Raw genomic sequence first — 19989 nt, forward strand, 5'->3', positions numbered from 1 at the left:
AACATCAGGTGGTGAGATGGTTATAGTAGTTTCCCTGAAAGTCTTTAGTTGATTCACTCAACAAAGAGACGCTCAGCCCTGGCTGCTGTGGTTCAGCGGATTGAGCACCAGCCTGGGAACCAGTGGGTTGCCGGTTTAATTCCCAGTAAGGGTGTGTGCCTGGGTTGTGAGACAGGTCCCCAGTGGGGGGCACTCGAGAGGCAGCCACGCATTAATGTGTCTCTCCCTTTCTTTCTCCCTTCCTTCCCACCTCTCTAAAAATAAATAAATAAAATCTTTAAAAAAAAAATGCTTAGTGCCTACCACAAGTCCCACAGTAGGATTACTAGATTGAAGGAGAAACAGTCCCTGCCTCTACAAACTCGCCACCTGGTGAGAGAGAACAGTGTATAGCATCTTAAGAATCCTCCCAGGTTTAGCCCTGGCTGGTAGGGTTCAGTGGAATGAGCATCAGCTCATGAACCAAAAGGCTGCTGGGTTCCATCCCCAGCCTGGGTTGCAGGCCAGGTCTCTATCTGGAGGCATGCGAGAGGCAACCGATCAATGTTTTTCTCTCACATCAATTCTTCTCTCCCCCTTTCTCCCTCCCTTTCCCTCTCTAAAAATAAACAAAATCTTAAAAAAAAGAAAATAATCCTCCCAGATTTATTCCTCAATTATCTTCACCCACTTCCGGACTTTTGTCTCAAATGTGATCTCAGCAAACAAAGTCTTTCTGTCCCTAGTCGGGTGTTCTCAAAGCTGAGTGTATATATATTAATTTCATTTTTTGAGTCCATACTTTTAGCATTTATTTCACAATGTTATTTTACTTGTTTTCAGGTCCAAATAGGTTATAAGAATAAAGTAACTAACCTTAAATACACTCAGACCAGTGCTATGTTAAAGCACTTCATCCATATTACGTAATTCTCTTAACAAGGCTGTAATATGGGTACGATTTTATAGATGAAGACACCAAAACTCACTTATCCAAGGTCACAAAGCCACTAGAAATTAAAAAGTCAAAATTTGAATTCACTGCAATATGACTGAAAAGCTCACATTTTAACCCTTTGGTCATATTAGCTTCCTAAGGTTACTTTGTCCAATTTAATGACAAAAAACAAAACAAAACAAAAAAAAAAACCAACAAAAAAAACGAACACCCCAAGGCCGTATGCTCTGTGAAGCAGGGTCTTCTCTGCCATGCTCACGGTAGTATTTCCAGTTCCTGACATATACCAGGTGCTCAATAAGTATTTGTCAAATGAGTGGATAAAGGAATAAATGAGTCAAGGAAGTTACATTTTAAAAAATACTCCGGCTCTGCCTCAAACCCAAAGGGAAGTCCAGGATAATAAGGACTGAAATACATCTTTCCACTGGATGTGGCAAACAAGATGCCACTCATGGCCTTACCAGTAGCTCTGAGTCAGACGATGATGATGGCAGAAGACTGAGAAGTGAATCAAAACAGGGAAAAGGGAAAAAAGTGAACAATTCTTGATTTGAGTGGAATGAAAAGAAAGGAAACACTACTGGGAGGTCATGTAACAGGGTAAGTTCTTGCAAAGCGCAGGATAGCCCTGGGAAGATGTTCAGCCTGAGAAGTGGCATAGTAAATGTGAAAAGAGTGATGGAAAGAAAAACAGATTTCAGAATGAAAGAAAAGGAAGAATGGGCACAGGTGTCTCTGAGTTAGAATAAAGGGAGCAAAATGTTGAGAAAATTGTATCTAATGATCCCCCCTTTCTCAGTGAGGTAGGAGGCATGAAGTCTGCTGAGATTGAGGGAGGTGAATGTTAAAAAGGTTTAAGAGTGGCCCTGGCTGGTGTGGTTCAGAGAATTGAGTGCCAGCCTGTGAACCGAAAGGTCGCTGGTTTGATTACCAGTCAGGGCACATGCCTGGGTTGTAGGCCAGGTCCCCAGCTGGGGGTGTGTAAGAGACAACTGATCAATATCTCTTCCACATTGATGTTTCTCTCTCTCTCTCTCTCTCCCTCCCTTCCCCTCTCTCGAAAAGTAAATAAGTAAAATCTTAAAAAAAAAAAAAAAAGAACGAAAAGAAAAGAAAGAAAGGTTTAAGAGTGAAGAAAGTTTGTAGTCGTCTTAGACGAAAATGGAAGGACAGCGGACCAAGGTCATGTAAGAGAAAATGGGCAGTGCTGAAAGCCAAATGAGGGTGGAGACCACTATTCAAAAATATTTACTAAAAACTTACTATGTGTCAGGCACTCTTTAGACACTAAAGATACACAGCGAACAAAACAGACAAAAATTTTCTGCCCTATGAAGCGTATTATCTAGTGGGGGGAGGCAAACAATAAACAAGTAAATTATGAATATATGTAGCATCATCAAATAGTGGTAAGTGCTCTGGAGAAAAATAAACCAGGAAAGGAGGATAGGGAATGCTAACAGTGAGGGAGTATGTTTCACACAAGGTGGTCAGGAAGGCTTCAGTGAGAAGGCAAATGAATTGCAGCAGCACCCAATCTGTACTATTACGTGATTACCTGGAACAGCATTCTGTTGCCCAGATCTGGAGGAGAAAAGGTAGATTGCACCAGGGATGGGATTCTGCCAATGGTTTGGCGGTAGGTTAATACTTCAAGTGACCTACAATAAGGCCTGCCTAGACAGGAAATGAAGATGGGTAGGTGGCTGGCAAAACTAGTAGTGGGTGGAAGAAACTGAGGGAGCCAAAAGGACAGGAATTTATGGTCGAAAAGTGGAGTTTAAGATTTCAGGGAAGGGGCATTCCCCAGGGTTATTTCCCTGGGAGTAGGTATGGAGAGGGAATGAAGGTGAAAGTCCTGTGGTTAATAAGATCAAAGAACTTGAAGATGGCACAATGCATATGATCACTAACGTCACCCAGAATAACAGCAGGATTTATGGTATATCAAATGTGAGCATGCCTTAGAGTCACCTGGAGACTTGTTAAAATATAAGACAGCTGGGCCCCACTCCCAGAATTTGTTTAATAATCTGAGGTGAGGCCCAAAAATATGCTTTTCTAACAGGTTGCTAGGTGTTGCCGATGGCTGCTCGTCTGGAATTACAGTGAGAATTGACTGTGGTAGAGAGAAGATATAGACTCCGTGCATTAATGAGGGCTGGGAGATTTGGAGGCTAATAAATGATAAGAAGATACAGCAGGTGATGTAGCTAAAAGGTGATGTGGCATTAGGTTCAATGAAGGAAGGATTCTGAAACAAAGATAGAAGAATGATTTAGAAAAGGTTTCTTACCTCTTCCACCACCACTACCCTAGTGCAAGTCTTCATTGTCAACTACCTGAATTATTGCAACAGCCTCCTAACTTGACCCCTTGCTTCCTTACAGCTTATTCTCCACACGGCAGGCTGAGTGCTCATTTTAGAATGTTAGTAAGATCATGCCACCCCTTTTCCCAAAACCTTCCAGCTGCTTCTCATCTTCTTACTCAGACCCAAATCTAAGAGCCTCACATAATCCAGCCCAAGCGATTTCTCTGACCTCCTCTCCTACCCACCCCCATCCACTGGTCACGATGCTGCCCTCCCACCCCAGCCTAAACCCGTTTCTCTGCCTAGAATGCTCTTCTCCAGAGAGCCACAGGGTGCACCCCTGCACTTCCTTCTGGTCTCTCTTCAAATGTCTCATCAAAGAGACCAACCAACCTATACAAACTAGTGCCCGTTACTCTGTCCTCTTAACCTGCTCTATATTTTTTTAGCTTTTCACCCACTTGACATATTAAAAATGTTAAGTACTTTCTGCCTGTCTTCCACACCAGAATGTAAACCCCACCCGGACTGTATTTCTAGTTCCTAAACCAGTGCTTGGTACATAGTATTTACTCAATAAATAGAATAAAGCGTTCTCAAGAATATGTGGGGACATGAGACCAAGGGAGATTTGTTAGAACTCAAAGATGGCCTCCGAGATTCCCACCGCAGAGTATACACGTCCTGTATAATCTCCTCCCCTTGAGTGTGGGTGGGCTGGTCTAATCAGGTGAACCCTTTTAAAAAGAGTCTAGAGATCAGAGACAGAAGTCAGAGAGGTTTGAAGAATCTATGGCAGGTGCTTGCCTATAGACCAGCAGTGTCAAACTCATTTTCACCGGGGGCCACATCAGCCTCATGGTTGCCTTCAAAGGGCCGAATGTAATTTTAGGACCGTATAAATGTAATTACTCCTTAACGGTTAAGTGAGAGCTTGGTGCTGCTGCCAGGTAGAAACCAGGTGCTGGGCCAGATAAAACAAGGTGGAGGGCCAGATTTGGCCTGCGGGCCTTGTGTTTGTCACCTGTGCTATAGGCCATAAAGAAGCAAACTACCAAATCGTGATGAGGGCCCAAGTGGCAGGGAATTGCAGGTGGCCTCTAGGAGCTGAGAGTGACCCCCAAGCAATAGCCAGCAAGAAAATGGGTTCCTCAGTCCTACACATATAAAGATCCACATTCTACCAACAACCAGTGAGCATGAATGAAAGTCCTACACCTCAGATGAGATTGCATCCCTGGCCAACTTTCAGTCCTGTGAGACCCTGAGTGGAGAACTCAGCTAGCCTGTATCCAGACTCCTATTCCACAGCAACTGTGACACGATCAATTTGTGTTACCTTAAGCCACTACATTTGTGATGATTCATTATGGAGCAATAGGAAACCATTACCCAGCCTTAAGATTTCAGAAACAACTCTGGGATAACATTGCCTGGGTTCACACTCAAGTCGAGCTTCCAAGAAGTACTGCCTGGTGAAGTAAATAAGAACAAGAAGAACTATAGGGCAGTGTAAAAACAGGTGTGGGCAGGTGGTGGCTTCACGTATTAGTTTGTATGTCATGTTGAACTGGAGGGAGACCAGAATATGAAGGTCCATGAGGAAGAGCTAACAGAATGAAGTTATTTAGTCTAGATGAAATATATCCTCAGGGCAAAATGAGAAGTGTCTGCAAATATTATAAGAAGCTGATTTGCCATGAGGGGGAGGGAAAGTGTGAGGAGAGAGACTAGTGTAGCTCCAGAGGCTACAACTTGAACCAGAGGGTAGTAAGTACTTATAGGAAAGAAGTTTTCAGTTCAACGTAAGGAAGAACTTTTGACAGTCAGAACTAAGTACCTACTATATTCTAAGAGCTGTGTTGGGCAATAGGGATATAAAAATGAGAACCAAGATACAGTCTCTGCTTTCAAGGAGTTTATAGATTAGTGGAGGGCAATGACACTTAAATAAATGATGGTTCCCAGAGTAACTGCTGTAACAGAAGCATGTCAGAGTATATGTAAAGGAAGGACACATTACAGGGCTGGAAAAGATTAATTCTATCTGCAGAGCTGAGAAAAGGTTTCCTGGCAATGTGACTATACTAGCTTTTGAAAAACGAGTAGGAATTCACCAGGGAGCTGAGTGGTAGACATTCTAGACAGAGGGAGCCACATATGCAACAGCGTGGAAAGACAAAACTGTACAGAGCCGAGGGAATAAAATGTAGTGGAGACCGATGCAGCAGATGGGGCTGTTGGGTAGGGCAGAAGCCAGAATCTATAGGTGATGAGAAAAAGTGAACAAAATTAAGCAGGGGTGGCAGTGTGGGGTGACACCACCGTTCAATGTGTTTTAGAAAGGTCACTCTCTGGTACTGGTGTAAGAGATGAACTGAGAGAAAGTGGAAGTGGAGAGGTTAGTCAGGAACCCCTGCATCTGCAAGACAAAGGATGATGCAGGCTGGAACCAGGAGAGGCAGTGGAGATGTTACCATCCCCTACTTGTGCTTTCACGATTAAAAAAATATTGCTACCAAACATCTATACCACCCATATATGCATTTTTAAAAGACCTTACAAAATTCCTTATTTGTTGAGGAAAAAAATCCCTTATTTGTATTTGCTTATGATCTGAAAACTAAGTAAATGGTTACCTACTCTGGGAGGGGAGAAGGTGGTGGCAGAATCCACACAGATGATGAATAAGGACAGAAAGAGACTTTTCACTGTGTATCTTTTTATACTTTCTGGCTTCTGAGTTGTGTGAATACATTACCAATTCAAAAACTTAAAATCAGAAAAATGAAACATTTTCACCCATCCAGGTAGGTTACCTGTGTGTGTTTCCACATTCTTTAGCACGGGGTTCTGTTTGCCTCGGTGGAAAGATGCTACTTGAGAATCCTGCCTCCTTATAGCACTTTTCTCCAGGTTAACCCTTCTGGAAGACTTGTTGATGACTGCCAGGCTCCCATCGTCACAGACAGATTTTGCTGGTCTTTCATTAAGATTATCCTTTGGAATAGGGCCAATGTTGTTTCTGGATCCTACATTTGCATGTCGTTGGCCCTCCTGTTTTGGTGGATTCCTGCCTGGGCGTGGCCTGGCTCCCTCCACTTCCCATGGAGGCCTTTTCTGTGGGTGTCTTCTCTGCTCGTTGCGCCTGGCCCCAGACACATCCAGTGCTCCTTTTCTAAAGGCTATATCCGAAGAGTCAAGTTGGATAACCCCCACAGGTTTGGAATTTTCAGGTCCAGCATCCTCCGGTTTGGGAGTCATTTTGTTACCCCACTCACATTTGAGTTTCCCCTTGACTTTTGGTCCTCTACCATAGTTGTATATAAATTGGGCTGCTTTTTTGGGTTTTGCTCCCCTCGGATCCGCGCCAGCAATTTCCTTCTCACTTTCAGCAGGGCTGTACTCTCTGGGCTTTGTCCCACTCTCTGATCTGGCCACGTTTTCTAAGCCAGCTGCATCTGGGGTCTGGTCAGTTAGACTCTGTACTCTCTTGACTCTGATATGCTGCTTTTCACTCCTCAGTTTCTGTCCAGGATGATTCTGAAGGCTCTTGAGTGATTTATTAGAAGCAGAGGATTGGAAAGGAGTCTGTTGACTCTTAGGCTTGCTTCCTGAAGAATAACTGTGCTGATGAACAGCAGAAATGTCATCGTAAGGGACTTGCCTGGAAAGGTGACATGGAGGTGGTGAACTGTAATTTCTCCTACCAATCCTATTAGAATCTAGTCTTCTCTGACTCCCACAATTTAGACCAGAATTTTTTCTCTCTTGAGGAATGAACTCAGAAGCATCCGTACTGAATTTAAAAGAACCTAGGACAAAAGAAACAGACACGCCAATAAAGAATTAATTGGTCAACCATGAAGCCCATGACTATAAGCTGTATCTAAAAGTTATTTTCTTAAGGACTTTGTATAAAACAGGCTCTCAGTAAGACCTATGTTTCCTATGAAGCTGATGGGCTCAAGGTGCTTATGGAAGACGGATCATCCCATGTACAGCTTCCTCACCAATAGCCACCGCTGAGAGTTGCTAAATAAAACTGCTCACCTGGGCCATCAGGCATTATTCATACATGCATTAATTTTATCAAAAAATTTAAGGTCAGCAAATAGTTCAGAGTTGAGAAATCAGTCAGCAGGTTCCATGTGGTCTTTCAAAATTCTAATGTAGCATTGCGTATTATCAAGTGAACAAGCTTAGGAATCAGCCAAAATCATTTTAAAGTCTGGCCCTCCAGGTTATACTGAGTTAGGGATATCACTGGATTGCTTTTAGCCTAGTGTCCTTATCCAAAAGATGATAATACTATAGGTAGTACTTAATATAATGAGTACATTAGTTCCCATCTCTTCCCCCCAGGAATATATTAGGTTGGCCAAAAACTTCATTTAGTTTTTTCCATAAAATAAAAGACACATTCTTTTTAATAAAGATTTTATTCATTTATTTTTTTTTAGAGAGAGGGGGAAGGGAAAGAGAGAGGGAGAGAAACATCAATGTGTGGCTGCTTCTCGCATGCCTCCTAATGGGGACTTGGCCCACAATTCAGGCATATGCCCTGATTGGGAATTGAACCAGTGACCCTCTGGTTTGCAGGCCAGCACTCAATTCACTGAGCCACACCGGCCAGGGCTAAAAGATACATTTTTCATTTCCCCCAATAACTTTACTGATTTGGATATTTTGAGTATGTTGGCTATCTCCAGGGTGGTGTAATACTGATTGTTCTCAATTCATGTCTCAATTTGATCGCTATCAACTTCAACTGATCTACCTGACTGTGAAGCATCATCCACCAAGTCCAGCATGAAACTTCACAAACCACTTTTCACACATTTGATCAGTCACAGCACCTTCTCCATACATTGCACAAATCATTTTTTGTGTTTCAGTTGCGTTTTTACCTTTCTTCAAATAATTAAGCATAATATGCCAAAAATGTTGCGTATTTTCTTCCATCTTAAATATTATAATGGCTACACAAAAATTCACCAATTTTGATAAGTTTTTTTTTAAATGCATGGGGATATAACAGCTGCACAATGCAATCTAACAAAATTGTCTTGAATGAAGTTAAAGACAACTAAGCACAACTAGAGCCATCTTATGGAAAAAAACAAAGATCTTTTTGGCCAACCCAGTATTTTAGGTTTTCCATACATAACCTCTATAATACAATCCAGAATCCCAGAGTCTCAAAAATTAAGTATATGCCCCTTCAACCCCATCATTTATTCCAATCAGCAAGATGTTTCTTTGTATAATCAATTCAGTTCCTAAACTAAATGATTTGCCTAAAAATGCAAAACTAGTTAATGTCAACATCAGAACTATACTCATAAGTAGTATATAGAATATACCATGAATTGATATAGGCACGAAAAGACATAGGTTTAAGTCCCTGCCTATTACTTATTGTGTCCTTATGCAAGTTACTTAACTCCAGTTTTCTTATATGTAATGGAGATAGTAATAATTCCTGCATCAAAGAGTTGCTATGAAGAGTAAAGCAAGTTAGTAACATGGATAAGGTGGTTAAAGTGATGCTTTATTATTGCTGTTAGGATTACAGACTATCTGAAACACACAGACCCAACCACTGATGGACAGGTGCAGTTCAGAGCCTGGGGGTTTCAGGTTTAACAATAAGCCTGTTAGGTACTTTATTAGGTACTTAACATGTCCTGGGCACTATTTTAAGCACTTTTCACATGTTAATGCATTTAATCCTTACATTTCTGTTGAGAAAAGGAGACACAGAAAGAGTAAGTAATGTGCTCAAGGCCACAGGTGTATTCTAAAGCAGATTCAGAACATCATCCCAGGCTATGTAGTTCTAGAGACCATGCTCGTACACTCTCACTACGCTACACTGTCAGAGGTTGGGTGGCTGGTACCATAGAAACATACACTAAAGAACTGAACAGGCTCTGGATGTGTGGTTCAGTTGGCTGGAGTGTTGTCTGGTAAACTGAAAGGTCATGGGTTCGAGTCCTAGTCAGGGCACATTCCTAGGTTGCAGGTTCAGTGCCCGGTTGGGGCACGTATGGGAGGCAACCAGTCAATGTTTTTCTCACATCGATGTTTCTCTCTGTTTCTCTCTCTCTCTCTGGAATCAATAAATATATCCTCTAGTGAGAATTAAAAAAAAATAACTGGCTTTCTAGTATTAAGAAAATAAAAGAAGCGAACAAGATCATAAAGGTCATAAGGTAACCTCTCACTCAATCCGGGATTTGTCCTGAAAGCTTTCATACAGGCAGAAATCTAGGGATGGGGTTGGAGGGCCTTACAAAATAGCAAGAAGATTAGACAAATTCACAAAGTAGCAGGGAAGGTATTCTGGAAACCTAACAGATAAATTAAAGGTGGGAATGGACGGATTAGACCAAGTGGGTATTGTGTAGTTCTTTCCTGCTTGAGAAGCAAGGTTGGAGAGAGGGGCAAGAAAAAAGTCAGTAAATAGCCTGGTTAAGGATGGGAAAAGGGTGTTTCATGTTAGGCGGTAAGGAATTGATAGAACTAGAGATTCTATACAGGGCAGCACCTATTCATACATATCGTTATGTTCCACTGGACGAGGTAGTAGGCAAAGCCCTCAGAAAGACCCTTAGGAGACATGAGGAAGGGGAAAAGGGCACATGAATCAAGAAACTGGACCTGAGACACAAAGATCTGATCCCCCCTCCCGCCCCCATGTAAATGGCTGGAAGTTACTCAGTAAATGGGATGTCTCATACTAAGTGGTACCCTAGATCCAACATTACATGGCAGCCTGGCAGGTGTCCAACAGGTGGGTGGAGCAGAGTAAATTGTAGATTATAGAGTCCAGAAACAAAACTGGCATTGGAGTCTGCCCATGGGCACAAAGATAGTCCTTGGGACTGAGCTGCTGTTTGAGGACAGAGGCAGACAAGAAAACTAAACCTTGAGTGGGGATGGAGGTGTAGGTTAGAGATCGTGATGAAGTAAGGATATGGAATAGAAACTAAGGGAAAAGCAAACTCAGACAGGAGAGGAGTGGGGTGATCTTTGTCTCAGTAGATGGAGAGGTGGAGGTTGTAACTTGGGACACCACACTGCTGGCCAAAACTATGACTCACAACTAGTCCCACCCAATTCTTCTTCAAACACAGAAGAGTGTAGAAATAGGCCAGAAGTGAGCCAGAGGATAGGATGATAAATGGATCCACTTTATTTTTTTAAAGTTATTTATTTATTTATTTTAGAGAGATAGTGGAAGAAAAGAGAAACATTGGTTTATTCCATTTATGCATTCATTGGTTGTTTCTTGTATGTGCCCTGACTGAGGATTGAACCTACAACCTTTGTGTGCTACGACGATGCTCTAACCAACTGAGCTTCCCCTCCAGGAATCCAATTTAGGGGAGATGGAAAAAGAATGGGTGGGAAAATAACAAAACACCAGCTTAAAAAGATTCCCACCTGCCAAATGACTTAAATCAGGACTGGGGTACACCAATGCTGGGTGTTTTCCAACTTTCTGATCAGCATCCACAGTAACAAACACATTTTACCTGCCACCCAGAACATAATTACATATGCACTCTTCTTAGTACCATAACAGCAGGTAGGTGACAGAAGACTCAAATCAATGACTGTTTGCAAATCTCATGCTGCAAATTGCCGCTTTTTTTCAAATACAGTGGGTCCTGAAATCAAATCAGTGTAGTGGATTGTGACAAGTATTTTTTGAAAAGAAATAGAGTGTACCGAGATACTATGGAAAACCATTGCTTCCTGAAACGTTTTATATTTACGTTTACGTATGTGTGCACTGAGGTCTAGAAGTAAAACACTCCTTTTCGGTCGCTGTCCAAAAGTATGCCAAACGAAGATCTAAGGTACACTCTGAAGGAAAGGGAAATGGGTTATGTTAACAACCCACAATGAGGCTGTCTCTACACATAGAGGGCAACGCTGGGAGAGTTAGTGAGCTAACAATCATGGAACAGGTAGAGTACAGGACGGGAGCCTTCACAGGAATTAATCATCCTCAACTGACAGATGAAGAAAATGACTCGATCACACTGCGGGCTGGGATTGGAAACCACAAATGTTCGTCTCGCGCCCGCACCACTGCACCAGGACGCACGAATACACCTTAAGCACAACGCGCAAGGCCACTACGAGTCGAGAGCCTTCCAGTCATCGACGCCCGCTTGTGGCAGATCGGTGAGGCAGCTGCCCCTGGAGGGCCGGGACACCCACAGCGACTCGCTGGGCGCCAGGATAAACCCACTCTTCCTTGGAAACCCAGCTACTGGGCTTCACGACCTAGCCAAAGACACTCTAGGTCTCCGTAAGCACGACGCGCGTGGCTTGGCCCTTCCGAGCCACTATCCCAACCCTAGTATGCGCCACTCTCGCGATATGAGTGGCTGAAGCCCTAGGACTCGTCACTGACCAAGCTTCCGCAATTCGAAAGGAGCCCACTCCCACGCGGGCCAGAACAGTACCTGAGACAGGAGGCGCCTCCGCCATCCCGTGAGTGTGGCAACACCTAAAGCGAGCCTTGCAGCCCCGCGAGCTCTGTCACCCGGTCACGTGCCCTTTACTTCCGGCTCCGCAGGAATATTCTCATCAGCGCGCGGGGCCACAGAGTTTGCGCCGTCTGAGTCAACTGTGCTGCGCTCCCCTGACGTCAGATAGTCGCGCCAGGCGAGGTGCGGAAGGAGGACCTGGTGGCCCTAGTTTGCTGGGAACGTGGGAGTGGGAGTTGAGCGGGTGGGCAGGGGCCTGCCTAATAATTTTTCTCGTTTTTTAAGATTCACCGTGCTTACATGCCCTTAGTCCCTTCTGGCCTGCCACCTAACCAATTTCACTTGGTCTTCTGCAGTCAACTCAAATAACACCTTCCTAGAGTAGTTCAGGCCTGGGGTTAAAAAGTCTAAAGGGAATCTTGGCAAAAACTATCTGCAAAACAAGGGGTAATAAACAAAGAGCTCTTACAAGTCAGAAAAAGATACACCACATATTAGAAATGGTAAAGAACTTGAACGGAAAGATGAGAAAACACAGAGGGATACAACATGAGGGAAAGTTGGGAGGCACTGATAATTTTTAAAGTATAAAATTCTAAATGCATGGAGAGTTTGTTTTCTTATAGCATTACTAAATAGAACACAACGTTTAAGTGTGAAGTGACTACATTTGTAAAGTAATTCACTGGTCCAGGCTTCTGCAATAATGCAAAATAGATTTATTCACACACGTTTTCATGAATACTCTGTCTCAGGCATTTAAGTGCTGGAAGTAAATAGTGAAAAAAATAAACTGGGCCCTGCCCTCATGAAGTGCATTATCTAGTAAGGAAGATAAAAACTAAGTAATTTAGCCCCGGCTGGTGTGGCTCAGTGGATTGAGCATTCCCTCTGTGAATCAAGTTTGCTGGTTTGATTCCTGGTCAGGGTATGCTTGGGTTGTGGGCCAGGTCTCTAGTTGGAGGCCTCTTAAAAAATGAAGTCTTAAAAATAAAACTAAGTAATTTACATTTACAAATTAAGAATTTCAAATTATGCTAGTGTTATGAAAAAAATTAAGATCTTGAAATATTCAAGGTATTGAAATATTTGCTGGAGAATAATAGTGAGCAAGGCGAGTGGCACAGTATGAAATTGAAGAAGTGAGTAAGGAGATCACGCTGGTCACCTGCAGATTGTGATAATGTATTTTATTCTGAGACCAACAGGAAGTTTTGGAAAGGTTCTAAGCAAAGAAGTGGAATGTGACTTACATTTAAGGATTTCTCTTGCTTCTAGGGGAAGAGTGAATTGTGGAGGAGCAAGAGTAGAACTGGGCAGACCAGTTACATTTTTGTGTTATGCTAATGCAGATATGATGGTGGCCTTGTGAAAGTAACAGTAAATGTGGGGAGAAGAGGACAGATCTAAGGTATATTTAAGATACCACCACTATACAGCTTCCCAACTTTTCCCAAAACAACAGGTGTGATGTGCTGTCACTGTTATTTTGTATTTCTGATTACCAATGAGTCTGACATTTCTTAGTGACCTTTTGAGTTTCCTTTTTTATATTGCTTGTTCATATACATTGCCTATTTGCTTATTGGGCTTGCATTATTTTTCTTGCTGATGGTTTCTTGTATATTATAGATAGCAATACCATGTCAGTTTTATTAGACATTTCAATTTTCATCTTCCATTAAGTCTTATTTTGTCCTTTTTTAAAAAAACATAAATCCTTAATTTTAACAGGTCAGTTCATCAAACAAACCTTGTCATCTTCAGAAATTACCAGATGTATTAAGTATGGGTCCATTCAAGAGTGAGGAACCACACAGTAATATGAACAGGAAAGGTTTTATTTATTTAAAGACTTATTGGAGAAAACAGACTTCCGGCCAAGATGGAGGCATAGGTACATACACTCTGCCTCCTCGCACAACCAAAAGGGCAACAAATTTAAAAACAAAAAACAACCAGAACTGTCAGAAAATTGAACTGTATGGAAGTCCGACAACCAAGGAGTTAAAGAAGAAACATTTATCCAGACTGGTAGGAGGCGTAGAGACAGGCAGCTAGGGCAGAGAGGATGTGTAGCAAGGCTGTGGCCGGTGGTCCCATATGTATGTGCAGATAAACTGGGAGGAACAACTGGGGAGCAAGACAAACCACACAACCCAGGGTTCCAGTGTGGGAAAAGCCTCAAAACTTCTGGCTGTAAAAAACCTGGGGGGGAGCGGTTTGTGGTGGCAGGAGAAACTCCCAGCCTCACAGGAGAGTTCGTTGGAGAGACCCCCAGGATCCTGGAATGTACCCAAACCCACCAACTGGGCAATCAACACCAGAAGGGCCCAATTGGGTAGTGGGGGAAGTGACTGAAAGTCGGCAGAGAGCTGAGCAAGCAGCATTGTTCCCTTTGACCCCTCCCCCACATATACCATAACACTGTGACTGGGGCAAATACCTAAGGCTCCACCCTTTACAACATCACATGTGTGCTGAGACAAAGAAATATGGCCCAAATGAAAGAACAGATCAAAGCTACAGAAATAGAATTAAATGATGAATAGAGAGCCAACCTATCAGATGCAGAGTACAAAACACTGGTAGTCAGGATGCTCACAGAAATGACTGAGTGTGGTCATAAAATAGAGGAAAAAATGAAGGCTGTGCACCGTGAAATAAGGAAAAATGTACAGGGAACGAACAGTGAAAGGAAGGAAACTGGGACTCAAATCAACGATTTGGAGCAGAAGGAAGAAATAAACATTCCATCAGAGCAGAATGAACAAACAAGAATTCAAAAAAATGAGGAGAGGCTTAGGAACCTCTGGGACAACATTCAACATCTGAATCACAGGGGTGCCAGAAGGAGAAGAGGAAGAGCATGAAATTGAAAACTTAATTGAACAAATAATGAAGGAGAACTTCCCCAATCTGGCATAGGAAATAGACTTCTAGGAAGTCCAGGAAGCTCAGAGAGTCCCAAGGAAGTTGGACCCAAGGAAGCACACACCAAGGCACGTCATCATTACATTACCCAAGATTAAGATAAGGAGAGAATCTTAAAGGCAGCAAGAGAAAAGGAGACAGTTACCTACAAAGGAGTTCCCATAAGACTGTCAGCTGATTTCTCAAAAGAAACCTTGCAGCCAAGAAGGGGCTGGAAAGAAGTATTCCAAGTCATGAAAGGCAAGAACCTACATCCAAGATTACTCTCTCCAGCAAAACTATCATTTAGAATGGAAGGGCAGATAAAAGTGCTTTCCAGATAAGGTCAAGTTAAAGGAGTTCATCATCACCAAGCTCTTATTATATGAAATACTAAAGGGGCTTATCTAAGAAAAGGAAGATGATAAAAAATGTGAACAGTAAAATGACAACAAACTCACAACTATCAACAACTGAACCTAAAAAATCCAAATACAAAAACAAACTAAGCAATCAACTAGAACAGGAACAGAATCTCAGAAATGGAGATCACATGGAAGGTTATCAGCGGGGAAGGGGGGGGGGGGAGAATGGGGTAAAAGTTACAGGGAATAAGAAGCATAAATGGTAGATACAAAATAGACAGGGGGAGGTTAAGAATAATATAGGAAATGGAGAAGCCAAAGAACTTATATGACCCATGGACATGAACTAAGGGGGGAGGGTGATGCTGGTGGGAGGGGTGGTGCAGGGTGGAGGGGAATAAAATGGAGGAAAAAAGCGGGACAACTGTAATAGCATAATCAATAAAATATACTTTAAAAAAAGTCTTATTAACTATAACAGGGGATTGGAGTAATAAAAATTGGCTAGTGAAGAAAAGATAATTCTAAAAGAATACAGGATTAACAATATAATGAATAGCTACTACCTGTAAGGTTGATTGAGATAAAGTGTCCAGTAAAGATCTTGTTAGAGGATGTACCTGTAGCTCACTAGATGTCAGGGAAGCCACTGTGGTGCTGCAGTGGCAGAAACTGCCAAAAATCTACCTTGAAGGTTGCTGGGGAAAGTCATTTACAGAGGTGTCTCACAAGAGGCATTCTACTACAAACCACTCGAGAGGGAATGCCAGAAGTCTCTGGCTGCTGGCCACCATGCACTGAAAAAGCCAGCTGCTGATGAAACCACGTGTATTGCAGGAGCCAGAAACTGGAGAAGCTGCTCAGGACGCAGAAGCTGACCTAACCAGAACACTAGAAACAGTAAGCAAAATCCTTTTTTCCTTTGATATCTCTCTGGTGCCCTCTGCTGACAAAGCTTAATACCTGTGAGCTGGCAAAGGAGAAATAAACTGCCCAAATCCATTTCGCAGAGCAGGCTAAAAGGGTGAATTTGGAACTGAAGTGCAATAATTTATTACTGGTACACTAGGGAACCTACTCATTATTTTTAAAACTTGTAAAATAAATGGAAGTAACCAAGCATTTATCCTGCCTTTCCTGATACATACAGTACTTCACACAACATACCAAAATTTGTGACAAGCAATGATAGTGCTTAGACAGAAATTTACAGCTGTAAATAATTACATTAAAAAGAAGCTCAGATAATGGAGCATTCAGTGCTAAAAAGAAATTAGCTATCAAGCCATGAAACACACATGGAGGAAACTTAGATACATACTACTAAGTGAAAGAAGCCAATCCAGGAAACAAAAGAAAAAATAAACAAACAGGACTACATCTAACTAAAAAGTTTTTGCACAGCAAGTGAGACCATCAACAAAATTAAAAGTCAACCCGTGAAATGGGAGAACATATTCACCAATACATCTGATAAGGGGTTAATATCCAGAATTTATAAAGAACTTATAAAATTCAACACCAAAAAAAAGAAATCCCATTACAAAATGGGAAAAGGACCTGAATAGGCACTTCTCCAAAGCATACGATGGCCAATAGACATAGGAAAAGATGCTCCATGTCACTAATCATCAGAGAAATGCAAATTAAAACCACAGTGAGGTATCACCTCACACCTGTCAGAATGTAACTTTGGCTACATGTGAGAACCACCTGGGGAGCCTTTAAAAATTCAAGAGGCCACACTGTATGGGGGTAGATCCTAGTAATAAACACACACACACACACACACACACACAGTTTTCTAGGTGACATAACTGTAAGAAAATATGAAAGGAAAGCTGAGGTATATAGATAATAGAGGTAGAAGTGTCAACTTCTTTTAATTGGATCATGCCAGTCCCCTCTACCCTTGCTAAACTCCCAGGGCTGATAGATGACAACCTAACGAGATTACCTGCACTCAATTCCGATTCTCTTCAATGGCTAACAGGTGAGACACTGACCAGAGATGCTGCCTGGTGGAAGCTATAGGAGTGATCATCAGAGGTTGGAGTCATCCTCCCCATTTTCCTTAATTTCACTGGGATTGACAGCCCAGAGCTTGGCTTTTGGTCTTTTCTCAGTATAGCAAGAATTAGCAGAATGCCAAAGGTGTTAAGAAGTTCCTGGGAGGGGAAACTACATGAGCACAGGCCAGGAATCATGCCTATATGATGGATGCAAGGGAACTAGAGGCAATTATTAGAGCATAACATTGAAAAATGGGACATGCATGGAGAGAGGCTGTAGAGATTTTTCAGGACTCTTAGGATAGGAACCTAACTCCAACTAGTTTAAGCAAAAAAAGGGGATTTATTGGCAGAATTCTCAGAGAGCTCACAGTATTAAAAGAAAAGTTGTAGAGACTTGGAACACTCTGGGAATATCAAGGATTAGCAGTCAGGGCTAAGTGCCATGAGGATTCTTTCATTCAGCCTCTTACCTTGGCTCCTCTCCGGTCTCAATATCTTAGGGTATTTGTGCTGAGTTTTTTGTTTTTTTTTTTAAAGAAAAAAGCATTTCCCCTAGTTTCCAGTTAGAAAATTTGAGAGTTAAGCTTCAATGGGCACAGCCTAGTCACAAGCCCCCTCCCATAGCTCAGAAGAGCAAGGGCAGGGCTACTCTAACTGGTATTTTTCCAACAATCACAGTGAAAATGGGGGAAGTTGCCAGTTCTCTAAAAGAGAATTCTGTTCTGAAACGACTAAGCAATAAACCACTACGAAGAGGCAGGGACCGAGTCATAGTTTTTTATGCCCTACTGAATAACATGGTCAGACTGATAGTTTAGAAAGGTATCTATAGCTGCATGTGATGAATGGACTCAAGGAAGTGAAACCATGCAAGAAGAGAAAGCAAATAATTTATTCCAAAAGATTATGTGAATGATGTCTAGGGCAAGGAGAGATGAGAGAGGAAAGGAGGGGTTGGAGTTGAGAAACCCGAGGGGATTAAAAGCAGGGCTTAAGGATTGATTGAAAGCGTAGGGCGAGGCTAAAGGTAGGATCAGACAACTCGTGAGCTTCGTTTTGAATGGTGGAGGACAATGGTTCCATTAGCTGAGACAGGGAAAACAGGAGATTCAGGTCTGAGGGAAAGGTAATGGTTGTCTTCGCCATTTGAATGTGGAATGTTTGTGGGCTTCTGGAATATCCATATATTTGTTAGGCAAACAGCTGGATATAACTAGGATTCTGAAACTCAGGGACAAGATCAGGGATAGAAGTATAGACTTAGAGATCAATAGGTAAAGCCATGAAAATAGCTGACACCACTAAACATACGTGAGCAGAGAGAAGTATGATGGATAAAGGCTACAAACCTAAGGAAGAGTAACATTACAGGGTTGGAGAGATGCAGATTTCAGGAAGGAGTCTTAAAGGAAATAGTTAGAGAACAGAACCACAGAAGCCAAGAGAATGGATACTGTGGTAGAGTGATTGAGACAGCATAGGGACTTGGACCCAAGAATAGAAAACACTGGGTGGCTAGGAAGCCAAGTCCAGACCAGGTGATCATAATGAACACAGGGTAAATTGACTGCAAAAATGTCAGCACTCCTACTCAAAGAACACAGACATAGCTGATTTTATCTTTCCTCTAACTGCCTGCTTAAACTACTGACCCACAGGCACATTCGACCAAGGTTTGACTGCTATACGATCTTCCTAGGACAGTGGTAATGAGCAGTTCACCATATTGCCTCTGCAGTGTAGGCATGAACATAGTTCCAGCACCAAGGCTGAGAAAAGTAGTCACCTGACCCTGAAATGGAAAATTCTTCAAGCCAGCCTTTTTAAAAATCCCACCCGCTTTATCCTCAAACTTATGAAAGCAGAGCCAGCCTGAAACCAGTTCAGAGGACCTTCCTTTCCTCTGTGTGCCTCCCCTGTGCTGGAGCATAAGCTTAATCAAGTCCGTGTGGAAATCTCTCTGGTATTTCCTCTCGATTCCTATCTGGGGGAACCCAATGCTGGTAACAGTATCCAATCCATTAAAGAGGTCTAGCTGGAGGACCTTGCCATTAAAATTGGTAATATATGGGTCACTGGTAACATTGGCAAGATAAAAATAAGAGTGTTTGCTGACAGATGTTGTATTTTAGGTAATAGTGGGACATTTAATTGGGAATGCCCAGAATTGAAATAATGAGGTCTAGGCTATTGAGTTATTTTGAGTCACTGTTGCGTAAGTAATAGTAAAAATCATGGATGTGAGATATCTCAAGGAGAGTACAACGGGTAAAAAGTCCAAGACTGGAACTATAATAGAAGAAATATTTAAAGGGCTGAGTGGGAACTTGTAGGAAAGTCAAGGAAGGTTTCAAGAAGGTAATGATGATAATGTTCACTCCCAGTGGAAGGCTTCTTGGGAGAATGAGGTTAGTGGGGGTGGGAGAAGGTTACTTGTGTCTCACCCCCATCTATAACTAAAGAGTGAAATTTTGAAGAGAGGAACTGCTGGCTGTTGATATCCCCTGGGTTAATATAGAGACTCTATAGAGCTGGTGTTCAATAAATGTTTATTGGATTGACCTGACTCATGAAAGGCTGGTGCATGTGCCATTGTGAGGCACCAGTGAGGCTGAGTGAGGAGAGGAGGATGTACAGACCCTGAAAATCAGGCAGGAGTTTGGACTTGCTGTAGTACTCCCAAGAAGAGACTAAAGCCCCTGCACAATTTTACCAACAAGGAAACAGAAGTTTAGAGAAGTGAGGAGACTACTTAGTAGTTATTAAATGACAGACCCAGGGCCGAACCCTGGATTGTTCCTCGCTCTTTCTTCTATACCACAATGCCACCAGGTAAATTTCTTTCTTTAGTGGAGTTTTTAGGCTGAATCAACATTAAAATTAAATTTGGTTTCTGAAGTGGAGGTTTTAGGCTGAAGTGATATTATTAAAA

General features: G+C 42.2%; 1 protein-coding gene across 2 annotated transcripts in view; it reads right to left on the minus strand.

Moving 5' to 3' along the window:
* Window positions 1-11865, minus strand: part of NFX1 (nuclear transcription factor, X-box binding 1) — a 68189-nt gene extending 56324 nt beyond the window's left edge. For both annotated transcript variants that reach the window (XM_053923291.1, XM_053923299.1), the window contains exons 1-2: window positions 11741-11865; window positions 6074-7069 (exon numbers count right to left, since the gene is read on the minus strand). In XM_053923291.1, coding sequence (XP_053779266.1) covers window positions 6074-7069; window positions 11741-11765 — 1021 coding nt within the window. In that variant the 5' untranslated portion in view covers window positions 11766-11865. The remainder of the gene's footprint in view (window positions 1-6073; window positions 7070-11740) is intronic.
* Window positions 11866-19989: the final 8124 nt, after the last annotated feature.

This window comes from Desmodus rotundus, chromosome 1 (assembly GCF_022682495.2).
Source record: "Desmodus rotundus isolate HL8 chromosome 1, HLdesRot8A.1, whole genome shotgun sequence".
In the NCBI taxonomy this organism is placed as follows: Eukaryota; Metazoa; Chordata; class Mammalia; order Chiroptera; family Phyllostomidae; genus Desmodus; species Desmodus rotundus.